Below are 19,756 nucleotides of genomic sequence, written 5' to 3'. Positions count from 1 at the left end.
TTCATTTGTTATTCATCTAGTATCTCATCAGCTACCTGAAGGCAGGGATTGAATCTTACTCCCTTTCCTCTATGTCTAGTCCAGGGTCTAATTCAGCTACTCAGTAAACCACTGATAAACTGAAGTAAATACTCACAATTGTTACGAACAGCAGATGAATGCAGCTTTGCAAGTGCCTTGTAAATTGTAAAGTATCATACAGATTTGAGAGGTATTAACACGGTTAATTTCTTAGTTATGAGCTAAAGACACACAGACACCATTCTAAAGATTTCCACAATTTATCAAAGATTCAAAGGCTCTTATTTTAAGGGTTCCATACATACTTTAAACATGTAGGTCCACTTAAGCGAAATTCTGCCAAATTGCCTATTGGGAAGTGTCTCAGCCTTGTCATTTATGTAGATAAAATATAACCAGTGGAAGCAGGGAAAAAACCTTTGGTGTACTAGTCAGAAACTTTGGATTTTAGTACCAGGTCTGCGATAAGTCACTGTGTGACTTAAGTTTCTCCACTATTTAATTCCCTCAACAGTAAGTAAAGGAGTTGGAGACAGAATAAAGTCTATTAGCATAAAAATACTGTGGTTTCACAGTTATGCCAGCCACAATGCAGGAGCAGGATTGTATATAGAAAACTGCCCTAGATTAAATTTAAAGAATGAGTTCAAGCAGGAAAATGATTAACTTACCTGATGCAACTACCTTAAATTTCTTTAGCAGCCGAATGTGGGTTTCTGGTTTAATGGTGTATTTCCCCAAATCTGCACAGCCACAGCTTTCCAGCAGAGTGAAATAATACAGCAGTCTTTCATGATCAAAGCCATCAATCGTGGGGTAAATATACTTGACCATGTGCTTGTGAAAGGCTTCGGGGTTGGTCTTCAAAGTCTCGAAGAGATGAAGGGCCTGGGCTCGGTTTTCAATTTCTACTGTGGACAGACTGAAATTAAGGACAAAGAAAGAATGTTAAGATTGGTAAGACTGGGTTCCTTTATTAAACAACATGGTTTTTTTTTGGAAACCTAGGAAGAAAGGCTACTTCTTACAAATCCCTTCTTGCTGCCTAATCAAAGACAGGAAACCACCAGTGTGTACAGGTAGTTTATATAAAGGAAAACAAATGTGTTTCAGATGGTACTATATGATTTTCATGTTGTCTCATGCGGGTCTACAGTACCCTGTAGTTCTCTACAGAGAACTGCCCAGTGCTTACTAGCTAGGAAATGAACCCAGATCTGTCACCTTCTACTATGCATTATTTATTCATATCACAAGAAAAATTTAAAACCTGAGCTTCAGTATAGAAATGTAAACAAATTTATTATTTCAGGAATTTAGGAAATAGAGAAGTGAAGAAACAACCCCAACTTTTAGGCATAAATTTTATGTCAAAGAGGCTTGAACTGATAGTAGACGTAACCTTGATACTGTGTTCAAACAGAATTAAAATAGAAAAGAAGAGATACTTGCACTTTCACTTGAATTATCTGTAGTAACGAATGCCACTTGAATAAAGCACATATCAATATTTTCATCCTGACTTAGCTGTCTTTATAATGTTTTTTTTTTAAGTCATTTACGGTTAAACTCTTGAAAAAAACGTTTAAGGACTTCTGTTTGGTTGATCAGTTTGTGTTTTTTGGGTGACGGGGAGGGCTTAATTTTGGTCTCATGCTTCTCCCTGGACAGAACACCGTGCCTCCTGCCCAGCATAATCCCAATGTCCCACACGGGATGAGTTTCAAGCTTTCTAACCGTAAGAGGCCTTCAAGCGGCCTTTGGCACTAACAGAAACTCCCAGCTTCCAGGGTTCGTAGAGCAGCAATGAAAGTACCTGGGAGCAGGAAGTGAGACCTCTGACAGGATCAAAGTTAGGTTTCATATCGTTTAAAAGCAACTCTTCTGAAATACAATACCCTGTTTATTGGAATTCCCCCTGAGTGCCAAGACATGTTTTTGTTTTACGTAAAGTTAATACACAATATACTTTAAAATTTGTATCAGGATGTGATAATACTTGGGGTAACAGCAGCGATTTATAAAGTCAAAATATCAAGCAATTCAAAAATGCTCTTTTAACTTTCACTTCAAGAGAAATCCTATTTTTCTATTAAGACACGGTTCAAACATTTACAAAAATATCCCTATCTATAAAAATGTCCCTGGTCTATAAAAATGTCCCAGAGTATCCGTCTATTCATAACATGCTTTAACTATTTATTACTTTGCCTGTCTCCCTCACTAGACCATGTACCACTTGATGGCAAAGATGATACCACATCTTCTTCAGCTTTAGCTTCTCAGTACCAACCACCAGTGTGTGGTGCAAAGGAAACACTCGACATGTGCCTTATGAATGCCAAATAGATGGGAGAATGAACAAAAACTTAGGTGTCCTCTACGGACAAGGCCCTGTGCTCAGCACTGGGGAGGGTATAGAGTTACAACACAGAGCTCTCATCCAGCAGTGTGGAAATCCAGTTGCGTTATACATACTTAAAAAACACTGCAGAATAATGGTGTGGGCTGACAAAGGACATGCAATTATATTCCAGTTACGAGTGGGGTCACTAAAGCTGTCACTTCAGAGGAGGTAGATATTGATGACACCAGAAGGCTTACTGAGAGAAGTACTTGAGCTTGGTATTGTAGAAAGGAATGAAGCAGAAATAATATGAACAAAAGTATCAAGACAAGAAAGCACAAGGCCTGTACAGGAAATAGTGAGTATAAGTGGACGGCTATTTCAAAACTCTTCGGATACTATCACTATTCAAAGAATGCAAGGTCACCCCTGAAAGATACAGGCAGACCTCGTTTTATATTGTGCTTTGCTTTATTGCGCTTCACAGACATTGCATTTTTTTTTTTTTTTTTACAAATGGAAGGTTGGTGGCACTCCTGGGTCAAGCAAGTCCATTGGTGCCATTTTTCCGACACAGTTTGTTCACTTTGTGTCTCTGTGTCATATTTTGGTAATTCTCGCAATATTTCAAACTTTTTCTTTATTATTATATCTGTTACGGTGATCTGTGATCAGTGATCTTTGATGTTCCTATTGTAATTGGGCATTGTTTTAGCAATAAGGTATCTTTTAATTAAGGTCTGCACATGTTTTTTAGACATATTTTCACACACTTAATAGACTATAGTATAGTGTAAATGTAACTTTTATATGCACTGGGAAACAAAAACATTCATGTACTAGCTTTATTGTGATACTGGCTTTACTGCAGTGGTCTGTAACCAAACCTGCGATATCTCCAGGGTAACCCCGTACTGTACACCCAGTGGCATATGAAAGTCACAGAATTCCTGATGTTCCTTCATAATTTGCAAAGTGAAGTCTGAAAACAACGCAGTGAAGAAGGAAATAAGAAACTGCGTCATCCCATTAAGATGATTCATGTTGACAAAGACTTGCAATCAGAGCGACATTCCCGATGGAAGAGGAAAGAAACCCTGCACTTATCCCATGGATTACTGTGGCAGGCGAGTGAGAGACTGTCATCAGAGAGGTTAAGTGACGCCTAAGACCCAGCGTCCAGATCTGTCTGGACTCTGCATGGCTGGGGCTGCTCACCTAGTCACAAAGCAGCCGTCAACCAATGCAGCGTAAGCGCCCTCACTAACAACCATTTCAAAACCAGGATTCTTTCTGTGACAGACATTAGTTCTCTCTCAGGGGCAGTAATCTAAAAGAGTTCTCCTGTCACACTTCACTGCTATCCCCTGGCAAGCAGAGTGTCCGAGATTCATCTACACAATGGACAATGGCTAAACCATAACAGCTTTAGCCCATCTGTGTTCGACTTGATTCTGAATACAGTCTCTCAGTCAATGTTACTTTCCCCCCTCACCCACCCACCTATTCTTCTGTGCCTGCAGTTTAGTTTGCCTGATGTGCAATTCTCCCTAATTATCTTGCGAAGAGAGATACTGGAATACTTTTACTGACACATGATAAACACGAAAACCTCCCTCTTCAATAAATTACAAGGTACTAAGATCTTTCATAGATGCCAGTAATTGATAACCCATTTTAATAGTTCCCATCGAAAGATGCTGTTATCTTCCTTTTGGAACAAGTAATGAAATCTCTGCTTAGAAAACAATTCCAAAGAACCCACATTCAAGAGAGTAGGAAGAAATACCATGAAACTACTGTGGACTTTTCACTGATCAAATCAATGGTTACCCTTAAAAACTGTTTAAGTGGTTTTTCTAAGCTTTAGCTATAAGGCAACTTATATATATATATATATATATATATATATATACACACACACACACACATATATATACATACACACACACACATATAAATATATATATATATATACACACACATATATATAAGTATATATATATGGTGCAAATTTAACTTTCAGAGATTAACTACAAGAAGAAAATTAGCATTAGTTGTACTAAAGGCACAAGGAATAAGTCATTAGTACTAATCCCATGATTAAGGGACTCTGTAATGGCTTCGAGTTGTCAATCAGCCAAAAATGTGATCCAAGAACAGCATGAATTGAAAGGACTTATGTTCATGGAGGGAAACAAATTTATTTAAATGCATTTTACTTTACTCAGTCTGAGACTGAGTGATAATACTGATACAATTCCATGAGTTGACTGAAGAGGAGAGAAAGAAGGCGAGAGGGAGAGAGCTCCTGGGAAAGGCTGGAGAGAGCAAAGGGATGGGGTCCACTGGTCCACACAGCTCAGATGCAGAAACTTCTAAGCATTTCCCCCAAAGACTAATCCTAAAAGTGTGAAGATACAGAAATCCACATGAATGACCATGACCATGGGTGAATAGGCCTCCACCACTGATTCCTGTGGGAAAACACAATTCTACCCTCTAAATCACAACTACTCCAACCTGAGGGAAACAGTCCAAGATATTTGCTACACAAATGCCTCAGAATGAACTTGATGTGGCAGACTTGACCTGCAGTGCTGCCTGACAGCTGAATATGTGATTATGCGGGGGAAACATGGTAAAAAAAAAAATCATGGCCTTTTCCAGTTTTTCCAACATTTTAGCCAAGTGTCTTTGCAAACCAAACAATGAACTTTAACTTTGCAAGGTCACCTACACAGTTGATGAGAGAATCAATAATGAGTACCTTGGAGTCTGTTTCCTGTCACACTAATACTTGTTGAGTTCCTTTGTGGAACGTTTTCTGTGGACAGAGTAGTGATGTGGAAAGAAGCCCATGTGAATAGGTTTCGTCTCCTCCATAAGGACAGCCCTGACCCCTTAAGCCTTTTCATTTCTCATAAAATGTCAATTCCGACTGGTTTATGTAGTCTCATATTATTACCTCTCCAACAAAAAAATATTTTAAAAGACACCATAGCACAGAAACAGCAATAGGCATCATTTACTGAACACATCTTATACATTAAGTACTGTGTCATCTCATTTAATTCTCACAAAGCAGGTATATTATAACTGATACCCACACTGTCCTGAAAAATAATTGTTAAAAAATCAGATTTGCAATGTTAGGCTGATAGCGGTCAGAGGGTGAGTTCAGTAAATCTGGTCTGTTTCCGGAATTAACAGTAGCAACTACTTTTTTTTTCCTTTGAGCATCTAATACATGTCAGGCATTTTGTATAAATCTCTCAAATCTCAGGGCAGTTCTGCAAAATGGAATAAGAATACTCATTTTGCAGAGGAGGAAACTTAGGAATAGAGAGATGAAACAACTTGCCCACCACGTACACACTAGAAGGAGGTCACAGAGCCACAATTTAAACCCAGACCTGCAGGATCCAAAGACTGTGCACTTTCCACAAGACGAAAACAGGCCCCAAAATGCATCTTTTTGCTTATTACGTTTTGTGCCAGAGTCAGGAAAAGTGAGTCTGGGGGAAAAGTGGCCTTAAGAATCACAACATGGAAAGGAAGGTTGCAGATACATGGAAACAATTGCTTCCATTCTGGTGATGGTAGGAATCAGTTCTTCCATTTTTAGGACTGGAAGATTTCTTCTTATGTACAATGCGAATCACAGTCTCGGGCATGACCAGGATCATGGTTCTTTAGGCCAAAGAAAGATCAAAACTTTATGTCTGGCTCAATTTTAAAAAATAAGTAAGACCTACGACCTGAATTTCTACATTCAGCCTTCCTACTCTAAATGGATTTTTCCTGGTTTGAATTTTTACTTATCTTCTTTTTCAATGTTATAACATACTTTTAAGAAGCTAAGTTGCCTTAAATCCCCTCTCTACACACCAACTATTCTCAAACTCCTCAACTAAGTCCAGAAGAGAAGGCCAGAATTGAGAATTCTTTACCATGTGACAATCTGGACACAAGCCTGACTCTGAGCAACAGCAACCCTCAGGCAGAGATTCTGTGTCACTCCTGCTTCAACGCAGGAAAAGGGAGATGCTTTAGAGTTCATTCACCTCCCCACAGCTACAGTATGCTTTGCCCATCCTTATACTTGAGACCCAAAGACTCCTACCAGGGAATATGAAATTGACTGTGCAGAACAGCACAGCACAGCCAGAGTCCCTTCCCAGGGGCCTGAAAGAGGCAGCACTGGACTAGCCAGCAGAGATGAAGAGGTGTCACGATCTCTGCCACCCAAGCAAAATCACTTGGGTAACTAATCCCCTGGGTGATGGAAAAGTACCTAGTAGAGTGAAATGAAAACGTAGGATGTATGGCCTTCAGGTCTGCTGTTTGAATAAGAAGGAACAGATGGAGTGTTATCAAGGCTGACAGTGAGAGGTCCTTCTGGCCCTTATGTAGGCCTTTGCCCACTAGGCCCCAAGCGCTCCAGCCACAAAGGCGTTCCTGCAGTTACTCAAAAATGCCAAGAACGTCCCTGTTCCCGAAATGCCTGAAACGCATTCCCTCTGCCTGAAATGCCTCTTCTTCCGTTCTCCAATAGTGAGCTCTTTTTACGTCCAAGAGAGGCCTTTCCTATCTGCTCCTTGTGCATTTCCTTTATGGTACTTAGTATGACCAGTGATTTATATTTTAGTTGTTTTTAACTGTGTGTGTGTGTGATGGGGGTCTCCCCAATTAGAATATAAGCTCGATAAATGTAAGGATGTGTCTGTCTTTTTCAGCATTTAAACCTATGCTTGGAACACAAAGGTACTAGGAAAAAGATAATAATAATATTTAATGAATAAACAAATGTGGTACTATTCTATCGATAAGCTAGAAGCAGCCTCTGCCATTTCAAAATGATCCCATATTCAAAACTTAAAGACACACATGGAATCAGCAGAACTGGCAAGAACAATAACAGGGATCATCTCGACAGTATTAAAGAGCTACCCGGCTATTCGTTTTCCACAGATTTTCTCTAATCTCTACAACCATACCAGGTGGGGATGATGGGCCCCTTAACTGAGAAAACAGTGACTCAAGAGGATTAAGAGACATGCCCAGGTACACAGTTGGGGTTATGGGCAGCAGAGCTGGATCCTGAAATGTGGCCCGACTCCAAAACCCATGCCCTCAATGGTAGTTAATGTTGTCTCTAAGATGCACCAAAGTGTCTAGAACAGCCTAGAGGTGAAGACGGCTGTGAAGGCTGCAGTGAATGAGAAATCAGCCCTGAGCTCAGGGAGCTGAACACGCCCTGGGAGAACCAGTGTCCGCCAGAGGGAGCCGACTCCAGGTGTACACAGCCACTCAAAGCCATCACTGATGTTGAAAACTACCAAGAAAAAGAAAGAAAATGAGGAAGAATAAGGGGAAAAAGGAGACCAGGAACTCAAGTTTGGGTGTTTACGACAATTATCTCTTTCTTACAGGAGTGAAATTCCAGGAATAAACTACCATTAATTACGGATCATGTGTCAGGTACTATAATTCGATATTTCACCAAGAAGTCATTTAATTTTTATGACACCTCACTTAGAGTAAAGGAAAATGAGTTTCAGAGAACTGAATTCTCTTGTGCAGGGACACACAGCTGGAGAGACACAGGATTTGCTCTAGGTTTCTTGACTGGAAGGCTTCTGCTCTTTTGCACAATGCTGCCTCACCCAACCTGTGTGTTTGCTTATCTGTACGTTTGGTGAGACGAGGAAATACCTCCAAATCCAACCAAGAGGAAGGAGAATGTAAAATTACAGGAAAAATCAACTTCAGGGGGGAAGATGACTTTTTTAAAGGAACGGTAATACAAAACCGTAAGGTACAGAACATTATTTTTCTTGTAGCTCTGACCTATTAACTTCCCACTGGCATTGACTCAACAAGTAAATATTCGGCAATTTCTATTGTACTAACAAGGCTGATCTTTAATACTTGTGTTACTAAGCTGGATTGAATAGTAAGGCAAACAACAGGCTTTTAAGTAAAGAACATGAAGCACCAAACACCACTTGCTGAATCAATATTAGGTGTTTTGTCACTCACAAGTAAGGACAAAACAGGAGGTAATGATTTCCCGCTTTTGTAATTTCCGTGCGTCTGTATAATCACACCACTATCAGGTATAATGATATGCTGGGAACAGTCCTGCATGTTGCTAGAGTGCCTGATAATCTATAATATATTCAGAGACCAATGACGCATCCTGTTTGTACAGATATGACAACCTTTTATGTAACATTCAACGAAAGGAAAAAGATATTTAATAAAATGCCAAGATATTTTTACGCTAATATGCGTATAATAAGAAACATTTATTTGAGCATATTTATATGCCTCAAAAATGGTGAAGTCAGTACAATATTTATCATAGATAACACTATTACCCATGTAGCAATTTCATAAATACTAAAATGTAGAGGGTAGAATTTCAAAGATATTAATAAAAATTAAAGATGATGAATTATAAGCAGGTCTTGACCATTCAATACTACCCTCACTTCTTTTTTTTTTTTTTTTTTTTTTTTTATAGCTACTTTATTTTTATTTATTTATTTTATTTTTTGGACTGTGTTGGGTCTTCGGTTCGTGCGAGGGCTTTCTCTAGTTGCGGCAAGTGGGGGCCACTCTTCATCGCGGTGCGCGGGCCTTTCACTATCGCGGCCCCTCCCGTTGCAGGGCACAGGCTCCAGATGCGCAGGCTCAGTAGCTGTGGCTCACGGGCCCAGTTGCTCCGCGGCATGTGGGATCTTCCCAGACCAGGGCTTGAACCCGTGTCCCCTGCATTAGCAGGCAGATTCTCAACCACTGCGCCACCAGGGAAGCCCTACCCTCACTTCTTGAAACTATTCCTTCCCATGGCTTCCCTAGAACAAGACCCCTTCCTCTCGATCGCTCTTTTTGTCCCTTTTGCTAGCAGCTCTTCCTCTACCACTAATTGTGGAAGGTCCCCAAGGTCTGTCGTAAGTCCTTCTCCTTTTCTCATTCTATGTTCATCACCCAAAGCACACCCACAACATAGCTTATTTATCATCTATGTGCACATGGCTCCCAAATTAGTATCTCCAGCTCCACCTTCTCTTTTGAATTCCAGATCTATAAGATGCACTGTCTACTTGACCTTTCCTCTTGGGAATTTCAATGTGTATAACTTATCCATTCCTTTGCCTTTTCCTCACCCTCCCCTGAAATACCTTGTGTCCTTCACTAGTGTTTTCTGTCTCAAATGATGTCACTGTCCAAAAGGCAGACCAAGTAAAACCCTGGAGATAATTCTTGACCCTTCTCCTTTCACTCACCTTCATAGCTAGTTTATCCTTATTAATCAATTTATTTATTACCATTTATTTCACCTTCCAGGTATCTCTGAAACCCATTCTCACCTCTCCTGTACTTTCAAAGCCATACTCTAGGCTATGGTCACCTGTCCTGCAGGTCATAGCTCCCGAACTGGTCCATATATGTCTACGCTGGCCTCCCTAAAATCTTTCCTCAACATGGTCACCATAGTGATCTTATCAAAATGCAAATCTGATCATATTACCTCCCTCTCTTTTACCAGAATCTTTAAATACCTTCTTATTACTCTTAGGAAAGAGCCCACAGCCCTGGATAGGGCCTGTACCGTCTGGCTGCAAGGTCTGGTTTCCAGGTTCTCAGCAGCCCCATCTCACCCCGTGCCCCAGTGACTCTCAGGGTGTCACCATACTACCCATCTGTTAGGCTCACAGACACCATGTTCCATCCTCTCAAAGGGCTTTTGCACTCAACTGTTTTGCCTCCCTAGAAAACGCTTCCCATCTCCTCGTAGTGTACTTAATTTTGAGTCACTATTTAGGTGTCAGCTCAAGAGTTATTTCTTCAGGAAAGCCTTCCCTAACTACGCCAAATCCCCTATTTGGGCTCTCTTACACGGTGCCTATCACAGCTTTAATTTCACATTTGCTATGTCATTATTCAATTATAATCTGTCTCCCACCGTAGACTATGAGTTCCAAGACAGCTGAAATTTACTGACTATTGTAACCCTAGTACCTAACACTGTTCCTAGTACACAAGAGATTGTCAATAAATATCTTTGAATAAATGAGTGAATTAAAGTCTCAAACTCAGGACTATTATTACTGAAAAACAAAAACTAAGACTACTGTTAGCATATTGGTATGTCAGAGACATATGAAGAGAGACTGTACAAAGACACTGGTCTACTACAGCTCAAAAGGAAAAGTGAAATTGAACAGTACGACTTCAAGATTCCTTTAAAATAGACTCTGAAAAGAAAGACATGGAAATAAACTTGCATAAGAGTTGTGTGCTTACCCACTGTCGGTGAACAGGAACTCCAAATGGGTCATGAAAACTTCCCAACAGGAGACACTGTAGCGCTGGGCCAGAGAAAGAGCAATGCTGTAGACGTTCTCCTCAAGCGTCCTTCACGAACGTCCATCAGCCAGAGGGAAGGGGGAGGAGAGAAACACATGACCTTAATCAGCAAAGACGACGCTCATTAGGACCGCTCTCCAGCTGAGAGGGGTGCAGCCAGCACAGTCCTTAGTAAGACATTTCACAGTAATTCAGGAAAAGTACACCCAAGGAATTTTAATGCTCTTTTTTCTCTGTGGTGCATTGCAATTGACCAAGGAATTGTCTAGATCAGTGGACCTCAATCAAGGGTGATTTTGTCCCCCAGGGGACATTTGACAATGTCTGGAGACATTTTTGATTGTCACAGTGGGTGAGGAAAAGGAGAGAGCTGCTGGCATCCAGCAGGTAGCGGTCAGGGAGGCTGCCGACCATCCTACAGTGCTCAGAACAGCCTTCCCACAACAAAGAATGACCCAGTCCAAAATGTACTGAGATCAAAAAATTCTGATCTAGATACCAGAGCCTACAGTCAAAAAGCAGTGGAAAGGAAATGGATCCCTACCCCACAGATAGATATTTGAGAAAGCACAGTTAGTCACCCAACAAATTTTTGTTTTCTACATTGGGCCAGCTATTGTGCTAGCTGCTGAGGACATAAAAACAAGTAAGTTATTTCTTGAGGAACTTACAGCCTAATGGAGGATGTGAAATGTGAACCAGGAATCAAACAGAATGGGGGGAGTGCTAAAAGAAACGCTACAAAATACTGTGAGGATGGAGACAAGAGAGTGACCAATCTGAGCTGAAGATAGGACAGTAAACAAGGTTCTGAGCCCTGGCCAAGGAAGATCCCACATGCCGCGGAGCAACTAATCCCGTGCGCCACAACTACTAAGCCTGTGCTCTAGAGCCCGCGAGCCACAACTACTGAGCCCACGTGCCACAACTACTGAAGCCCTCATGCCTAGAGCCCGTGCTCCGCAACAAGAGAAGCCACCGCAATGAGAAGCCCTCATACCACAATGAAGAGTAGCCCCCGCTCACCACAACTAGAGAAAGCCCACACGCAGCAACGAAGACCCACCGCAGCCAAAAATAAATAAATTAATTAATTTTTAAAAAATTTTTTCTTAAAGTACTTATTGAATACCAATATCCACATGATAGATGAGAATTCCTGGAGAATAGGGACCATTAGCAGCTCACTCTTCCTATTGTGGGAGTCTGGCACAGTGCCTGACACCAGGTACATGCTCATTAAGTATTCACATCTTTATTATCTGATAAAAGTGGGAACTAACCAAACTATACTCTGTTCTCCTCAAAGTCACCCTAACCACTGAGAATGTAATAACTAAGATACACAGACAACAAAGGACAACTATAATGCACTCACAGAAAACAAATGCCATTAAAGTGGACATACAATTAGGAAGAAAATAAAGAATAGTCACATTTGAAGGTGGAGCTGTAAAACAGAAGGAAGCAGGTCCTCTGAGGATTCTTGTATGTGAGATGCTAAAATGCCATCTCCAAGTCAGAACTGCTAACTCAGAAAACCCACAGACACTTTGAGACATTTTAAACAAGCCATCTAAAGACTGCTGTATATTTTTCTAACCAACAGATTGTGGAGAAGATTCTATTATATATTTATCAAAAGCGTATATTTGTCCTCTAGGACATACTTCAAATAGCATATGCCAGCTGGATACTTAAAAAGAAAAGACAAAGACCAAGCAAAATGTAATTGATGATGTAAGGCATGCCTCAACAACTTTTATTCTGCATAGTAACTTCTCTTCTAAGAAACCATGAGCGTAGCACCAAGGATTACCAAATGCCCAAAGAAAACGCCCACTGGACGTGGAAACAGGAAGTCCAGGCTCAACTCCTGGCTGTGTGACCTTGAACAATGTTTTAAAGCTCTGTGGTTCTCAGATTCCTCTTCCAAAAGTAAGGAGGTTGGATTAAATGATCTCTTTGGTCACTTTCAAATAGGACATTAAATGACCCTATGAAATTATGAACCTCCAGGAGAACAGAGGGGAAGAGAAAAAAAAATTCTGTATTTCTCTTCTTAACTTAATTCTGCTATAGGTTATTCCTACTCTCTCGCTTTGATCTCTCTGTTCCCCGCCTCACTCTAGAGAATCTGGGGTGTCTTCTAGTAGGAAAGAAGCCCAGGCTAATATAAAACTATTACAGAGTACCAAGGTTACTTTGCCACTTTCTTTAAGATTTAAGAATAATGATGAAAAATAGCATATACCACTACCATAACCAAGCCTATCTTTGTTATTTTACGGTAACTTATCAGGAGAGAGAAATAATCGTTAAACGTAAGCACAATGTAACCTCGTTTCAAGGGCTGGAAGCCTACACTGAACTGCATACCAGTGCTTCCTTGAGAATTCAGTCAAGCAGTGCGGGGAGGGCACATGGTGTTGAAGATGTGATGCCTCTGGCATGTGGCAGATCAAGGTTAAAGTCACAGCTGTGATCTTTACCACCTGCGTAAACTTGGGCCACTTACTTTATACCAATAAGCCTCATGTTCTTTAGCTGTAAGATGGGGATAACAACATTTTATGTCATAGAGTTATCTTTAAGGATTAAAAGATGTTTATAAAATAAACTTTACAGAGCACCTAACACAGTTCCTGGCCCGTGATAAGCACTCCACAAATTGGGGTGTTAAAAACAAAACATACCTCTAACTTAATAACCATTGTGGGTGAACACATTTAAAAAAAAATTTTTTTTTTCACTTTTCCGCCATTTGACATGTAATTCTCATTTGATCTGAACTCATTTGAACTAAAACAAAAAATGAAGACGAGTACTAAAACCAAGGGGAATTCCATACCTAGAAAGGGACCTTCCCAACCGTACTGCCATCTCACACAAGGGCTTGCTTTTCTCTAGAGAGCGGTAAGGGACAAAGGAAAAAATGGCAGCTGCTACAGGCCTCGAACAAGAGAAAGGGCTCAAGTGGTTAGCTCTTCTTTCTCTAGAAACCCAGGACAGATAAAGGTGTCCTGAACCCATAACACTCAGTCGCTCCTCTTGTATTAATTCAACGGTACCTAACTTTTTTTTTTTTTTTTTTAGAAATTCACATTCTTTTATTTATTTATTTATGGCTGCGTTGGGTCTTCGTTTCTGTGCGAGGGCTTTCTCTTGTTGCGGCAAGTGGGGGCCACTCTTCATCGCGGTGTGCGGGCCTCTCACTATCGCGGCCTCTCTTGTTGCGGAGCACAGGCTCCAGACGCGCAGGCTCGGTAATTGTGGCTCACGGGCCCAGTTGCTCCGCGGCATGTGGGATCCTCCCAGACCAGGGCTCGAACCCGTGTCCCCTGCATTGGCAGGCAGATTCTCAACCACTGCGCCACCAGGGAAGCCCCCTAACTTTTAACATACTGAGGAAACTAAACGGCCATGTAGTAGCAAAGTGAGATTCTAGCCAGGAATAAAAGGGAACCTTGTTTTTAAATTTCTATAGTACGCTTGACACTTTTCACCCCTGATCACACTCTATCACCTCTAACATGGTACTGGTATTGGATTATCAAAATCATGGGAAGCTTTTTTAATAATTCCCATCCTTACTACTTAAATCTGCAGGCTCAAAATACTGTCTGCATGACTAATCCATTTGGGAAGACACACACGTCCCTCACAGGATAGGAAGAAGAGGGGAAAGCCCTGTTTATAGCAACCATGAATGTGAGTCTTCAGAGGACGGGGATTAATAGTCCTGATAACTCAACTTGTTCTTGTACGTTTTAAATCCATCCCTTTATGAGACGAAGGTACTCCTTACTCTGCCAGACCGAGGATGGTTTCCCGTTTGTACTGGTCATCTGCAGTAAACCGCTGCACGTCCACACCCTTCCGCAGGCCCTGGAGGATCTGAGCCTGAGTGAAGTCCAGGAGGCGTTCGTTGTAGTACTGCAACTGCTTGGTCAGTGCAGCGAGCTCCTCTGGCCAGGCTTCCTGCCCGTATCGAGTCACATGCCTGGTGACCATCTTGATTAGCTCTTTGGGGTCGGCCTATGAGTAACAAAAAGACTAATTAAAAAAAAAAAAAAAAAGAGTAACAGTGGGAAGAAGATCATGTCTGCCGGGCGCCTGTTTGACCCTTCACACTGCTGCCATTCAATCAAGGCTGACAACCACCCTTAGGAGTCAATTGCAGAGGCGGCACATTTTGCAGACCACAAAGACGGGACACAGAACTGACTCTAGGAGCAGGTTTCTGGACTCCCGCTCTGCTCTACCGCCTTAAAAATCTCCACCCACTTAAAGAATAATGTATGCTTGCTTTTCCAACTACCATCATCCTATACCAGATCTCTTCCCCAATTATCTGATCATTTATAATAATTCACCCTGGAAGTAATTTTTATCATCATTGCCCCTAGATAAATTTTCTTTGGACCATCTAAGTGTTCTCAATAACAAAGAGTTGCAGTTCAATGATTCCACGAGAAATGCCTAAATAGCTAGGTAGAAGAATGTTTTCTTCAGGGGTAAGTGAGGGGAAAAAACCCCATCCCTGTTCCTGAAATCATAAATTTTTCTAGTTTCATAAGAAAGTATGCAACCAATTTTCACTCTGCTCAGTTTGGGGCTCAATGGGATACTGTTCCTTAATTCTAGCATTTTCTTTAACAACAATACAATTATTCCAACAGAACAAAACCCAGAACTGAACAGCTGACAGGAAAGGAAAATAAGTGGTTAACCAACCACGTTTATTTATATTAGAGTTGGTCCGGGTGTCAACAAAGCAACAGCAATGCAGCCATGATTCTGGAGTTACCTAATATGTGAACAACATGAACTCAATCCCTCCCAATTTCTGGGAAAATATGGCGCATATTTCAATACCAGCAAATTAGGAAGAAAACTCCAGAATCTACCTCTGGTTCTCAGAAACACATCTAATTACCGTAAGCCATCAGCATTTCTAATGTGTAAGCCATTATTCTGAGCTACACATGAGATTTGTCAATGTCGAGTCCATATTACCTAACCTAGCCTGACATTCTCTCTTGATTCTATTAAGGAACAATCTGGGAGCACCGATAAAAACCAATTAAAGAAATCTTCTTGGATTCCAGCAGGTGGATTTAAGAAAAAGTCAACCTTACTCAATTTTTTTCCCTACCCCTAGGCAGACACTGAGTCTTACTCTCAAAAACCACAGATACGTGTCTCAAGTCAAAAGACGTGGGTTTGAAAAATAATGCTCCGAAGTAAGCAGCTATAACACCATCTGTCATTCATTCAACAAGTATTTTTTGTGCACCTATTAGGTACCAGGTGATGTACTAAGATGTGACCCTTTCCTCCAAGAATTCAGTCTATGAGGAGACACAATCAAGCAAACAATTATAAAATGGTGTGATACAAGCAAGCACAGCGTGCTATGGGAATGCAGAGGAGTGGGACTTGGGCACGTATCAAGGAGGTCTTCTTGGGAGAGTTAATTTCTAGGCTAACTGCTCAGGTATCAGAAGTAAAAAGGCCAGCAAAAAAATAGGGAGACAAATTCTGGTAAAGGGGAGAGTATGTGCTAAGCCTGGATGGCTAAGACCTGATGGGAAGATGGAGTGAATAAAGCTGATCTAACTGCAATTAGAAGTGATTTCGGAATAAGCTGCATACGGCTGGTACTTCTGGCAATGGATATAGGCGAAGGAGAGCCCATGCCTCAGCCCTCAGTGCCTCTACGGCTGTCATTTAACCCAACCCCCTCCTACTTACGGACTGACGTCCTGAGGCACCACCCTGAACCGCCCACCGGGGCAAAGCCCCCTCTGAAGCTGTCTGGTAGAGGGACACTGCTGGGGGTCAGCCAGCCCGTCTACACCGGCTCTGCACCCTGGTGCGCTCTGCTGTTGCCTGCTCTTCTCACACCTCATCTAGATAGCACTCTCCTGCCTAGGAGGAGAGAGAGCAGGAGCAAATATCCAGTGACCAGGGTTTCAGGGCAGCAGGAGAGCTCTTCTGTAGGTGTTCTTTCAGGGAGCTCTTTGTGTCGGTTTTGCACTCCACCAGCAAACCCACGTTCATCAAAACTGTGAGGAAGCCTTCCTTCCATATACACTCTGGCCCTGTGGTTTCAGGCGAAAGTCCTCAGCCTCCCGTTGCCCGACGCGCTTTGCAGGAGAGGCTATAGCCAGACCGTCCATCTCTGAGTGTGACTCCCACCCCCACTCGTGCCATCGACCACCTCCCCTCGCCCAAGGGTTTCTCACAGCTATTGCTCCACATTCATTTTTTCACTTTTTGCTTTCCGGCATCTCAAGGACTTGGTCCCTGTATTGGGAGAGTGGACTATATATATGATCTCATTTCTATTCTCTTTGTATGAAACACATCCCCAAACCAGGTAGAGAGTTAAGCTCCAAAATGGCAGCACATACCAATAATGAGCATAATTGCTAATACTAACATTTACATTGGCTTTTCTTTATCTTATAGAGAGTTTCAAGTCTCCACATACAACCTTCATTTTCATACGTGGCAAAAAAATACCTATTCTCTCCTTTTGCGAATGAAGAAAATGGCATGGCAGAGTGTAATAAGCGTGGACACAGAGAAGTTACTAGCTGGATGACCTTGTGCAAGTTGCTTAACAACTACAAATTTGATTGTCTCATCTATAAAATGGCAATATATATAGCTTGCATGGTTTCACAAAGCCTAAGAGACCATATATATATATATATATATACACACACACACACACACAAAATACACAAACCAAGACCTGGCCTTTAGCAGGTGCTCCAAAAATGAAAGGGATTATGGAATTTACTCAAAGGTATACACCAGTTACACTTTAATTGTACCTCTACTGCATACTTTACATTGCCTTCTCTTATAAGTATTAAAACACAGCTTCCAGCAGGCAGAGACCATGGGTACTTAGTGGATTTGTCTTTCCTAGAGCACATTAGAGTTTCCTGAACAAATCAGGTGTGGAGTAAAATGGAGACACACTGAACAGCAGTTGTAGCTTTTAAGTTAGTAATACTAGTTTATATTCCAGATCCTTCAGTTAGCAGAGATGCAATTTGCGGCAAGTTACATCATGTCTGTTTCCTCATCTATAAGAGAGTCAACAAGCACACCATGCTTGTTGGGAGGCACAAATAAAATATTTTAAAATGTCTTTTTCTCTATTATTATATGAAAGAAAATTGGGCCCAGAGCTTACTCCCAAGAAACTAAAACTAGTGATTGTCAAAGATGTACACATAAACAACTCATAGAAGGCACCTGAATATAAGAACCATTATAGAAACACAAACAAGAATGCTGGAAACTCCTTAGAGGGAGCAATGGACACTCCTGACTCTTCTGGGGCTCAGTTTCTTCAGATGTAGAACAAAGGAGTATCACAAGATGATCACCTTTCTAAGGCTAAAATCCTACGAATGTATAAGAATTCAATCATGAAAATAAAATAAAACCTTGTAAATCCCTCCAGGTGTGGAACTGGGGAAGTTCTACATCTCATCTCACTGATGCCTCCACTAAACATCAGAACAGATTTCTTTGTTAAAAATACAATTTCAGACCAACAAATTATAGCCAGTAGGCCCCTACACAGTTTAAACAACTTTCATCCCTTCTCCTTTACTAAGTAGAAATTGTCTAGCCCCTCTGAATAATTTTTACTTCACATTCTCTGTGCATCAAATGTGTTCACTTTTCTAAGAAACACTTAAGAACAAATACCTAATATTTCAGTCTTCGGGATGGAACAGACATAGTGCTAAATATATACGAACTGAATCTCATTTAATACTAACAATCTTGGGACACCAGAGTCTACTAGTACTATCCTCTTTAAGATGGGTAAGGAGGTGAGTAGCTTGACTAAGGCCCTGCAGGGTAGGTGGCAGGGCAGGATATGACTCCCAGGCATAATGTCGCCCAAGAACCAGCCCTTTATATTTGTTGTGCAGGGAGGGGTATCTCTTAAAATTGTAAGAATCTTGATAAGATCAATGTACACATAGCTCCCACCAAATGTAAATGAGATTTGGCATTTGAGTCCTTTTACAGATGATCAACTTTCAATGATGGACTTAATGCTGTCATTCTATATTACATCAGGACTGACCTATTTTTTTAACACAGACATTCTCCCTCTCATCCCTTTCACACATATACACACATGTGTAAATACAAATGATCACAGAGGACACACGATGGTCGGTGTTCAACTGGAGATCCTGGTTTGAGCTGTGTTTCCAAGCATTCTGTCTTCTCTAAGAATAACGGAGAGAGATTTAGAACAGAAAGATGCTAGAATATCATTTTCTGTTCAACCTCTTGATATAAATATACCTCCTTTTAAATTTCCATCCTAATAAGGTGGTGAAAAGGGGCATTCTATTAATTCCTTGATGATAGGTCTTGAAGGTTATGGATCAAACATTTGTTAAATGTGTAGGAATATTTTCAATACTTTGACTTATTGGGTAAAACATAACACTAATTCTTTCAAAATCTTCCCAAAACAAAGAAAATTAGCTATGAGGAAAAAACATAGGAATTGGCATCAAAGAACCTGGACTGCTGGTTCCTCCTTCCTGGGCTTCAGGTTTTCCATTATTAAAACTGAGGCAATTTCTCTCTGATAGACTCTTCACAGAGACTGAATGAGAGTAGATGGATGGGCATGTTGTGAGTTCCGGCTTTCCATGCAAATTTCTCGTCTTACCATCATCACTACTAGTTCCTACCCCTTCCCTCAGGAACTTTACTGGTCATGATTACTTCCAATGTATGATTTAAATTTTAATAATAATTCTTCCCCTGAGCTGATCACAATTTCTCTAAAAATATTCCAAAAGCATCCTCTACGCAGCCCAACACTTCATTTCATACATTCATTCATTCATGGCACAAGGGTACCGCATTAAAGTTTCTAAAGCACTTCCACGTGATTTTCATTTGACCCTCATACCAACCCAGTGATGGGCACAGCAGACTGCT

General features: G+C 41.0%; 1 protein-coding gene across 1 annotated transcript in view; it reads right to left on the bottom strand.

Moving 5' to 3' along the window:
- NBAS (NBAS subunit of NRZ tethering complex) overlaps window positions 1–19,756 on the bottom strand; it is a 345,265-nt gene that overhangs the window by 99,657 nt on the left and 225,852 nt on the right. Inside the window, exons 41-43 of the mRNA XM_007183498.2 lie at window positions 14,559–14,788; window positions 10,688–10,798; window positions 693–943 (exon numbers count right to left, since the gene is read on the bottom strand). Coding sequence (XP_007183560.2) covers window positions 693–943; window positions 10,688–10,798; window positions 14,559–14,788 — 592 coding nt within the window. The remainder of the gene's footprint in view (window positions 1–692; window positions 944–10,687; window positions 10,799–14,558; window positions 14,789–19,756) is intronic.

The sequence above is a fragment of the Balaenoptera acutorostrata genome, chromosome 12 (assembly GCF_949987535.1).
Source record: "Balaenoptera acutorostrata chromosome 12, mBalAcu1.1, whole genome shotgun sequence".
Classification (NCBI taxonomy): Eukaryota; Metazoa; Chordata; class Mammalia; order Artiodactyla; family Balaenopteridae; genus Balaenoptera; species Balaenoptera acutorostrata.
The sequence above is the reverse complement of the archived record's forward strand: the minus strand, read 5'-3'. Positions and strand labels throughout refer to the sequence as shown.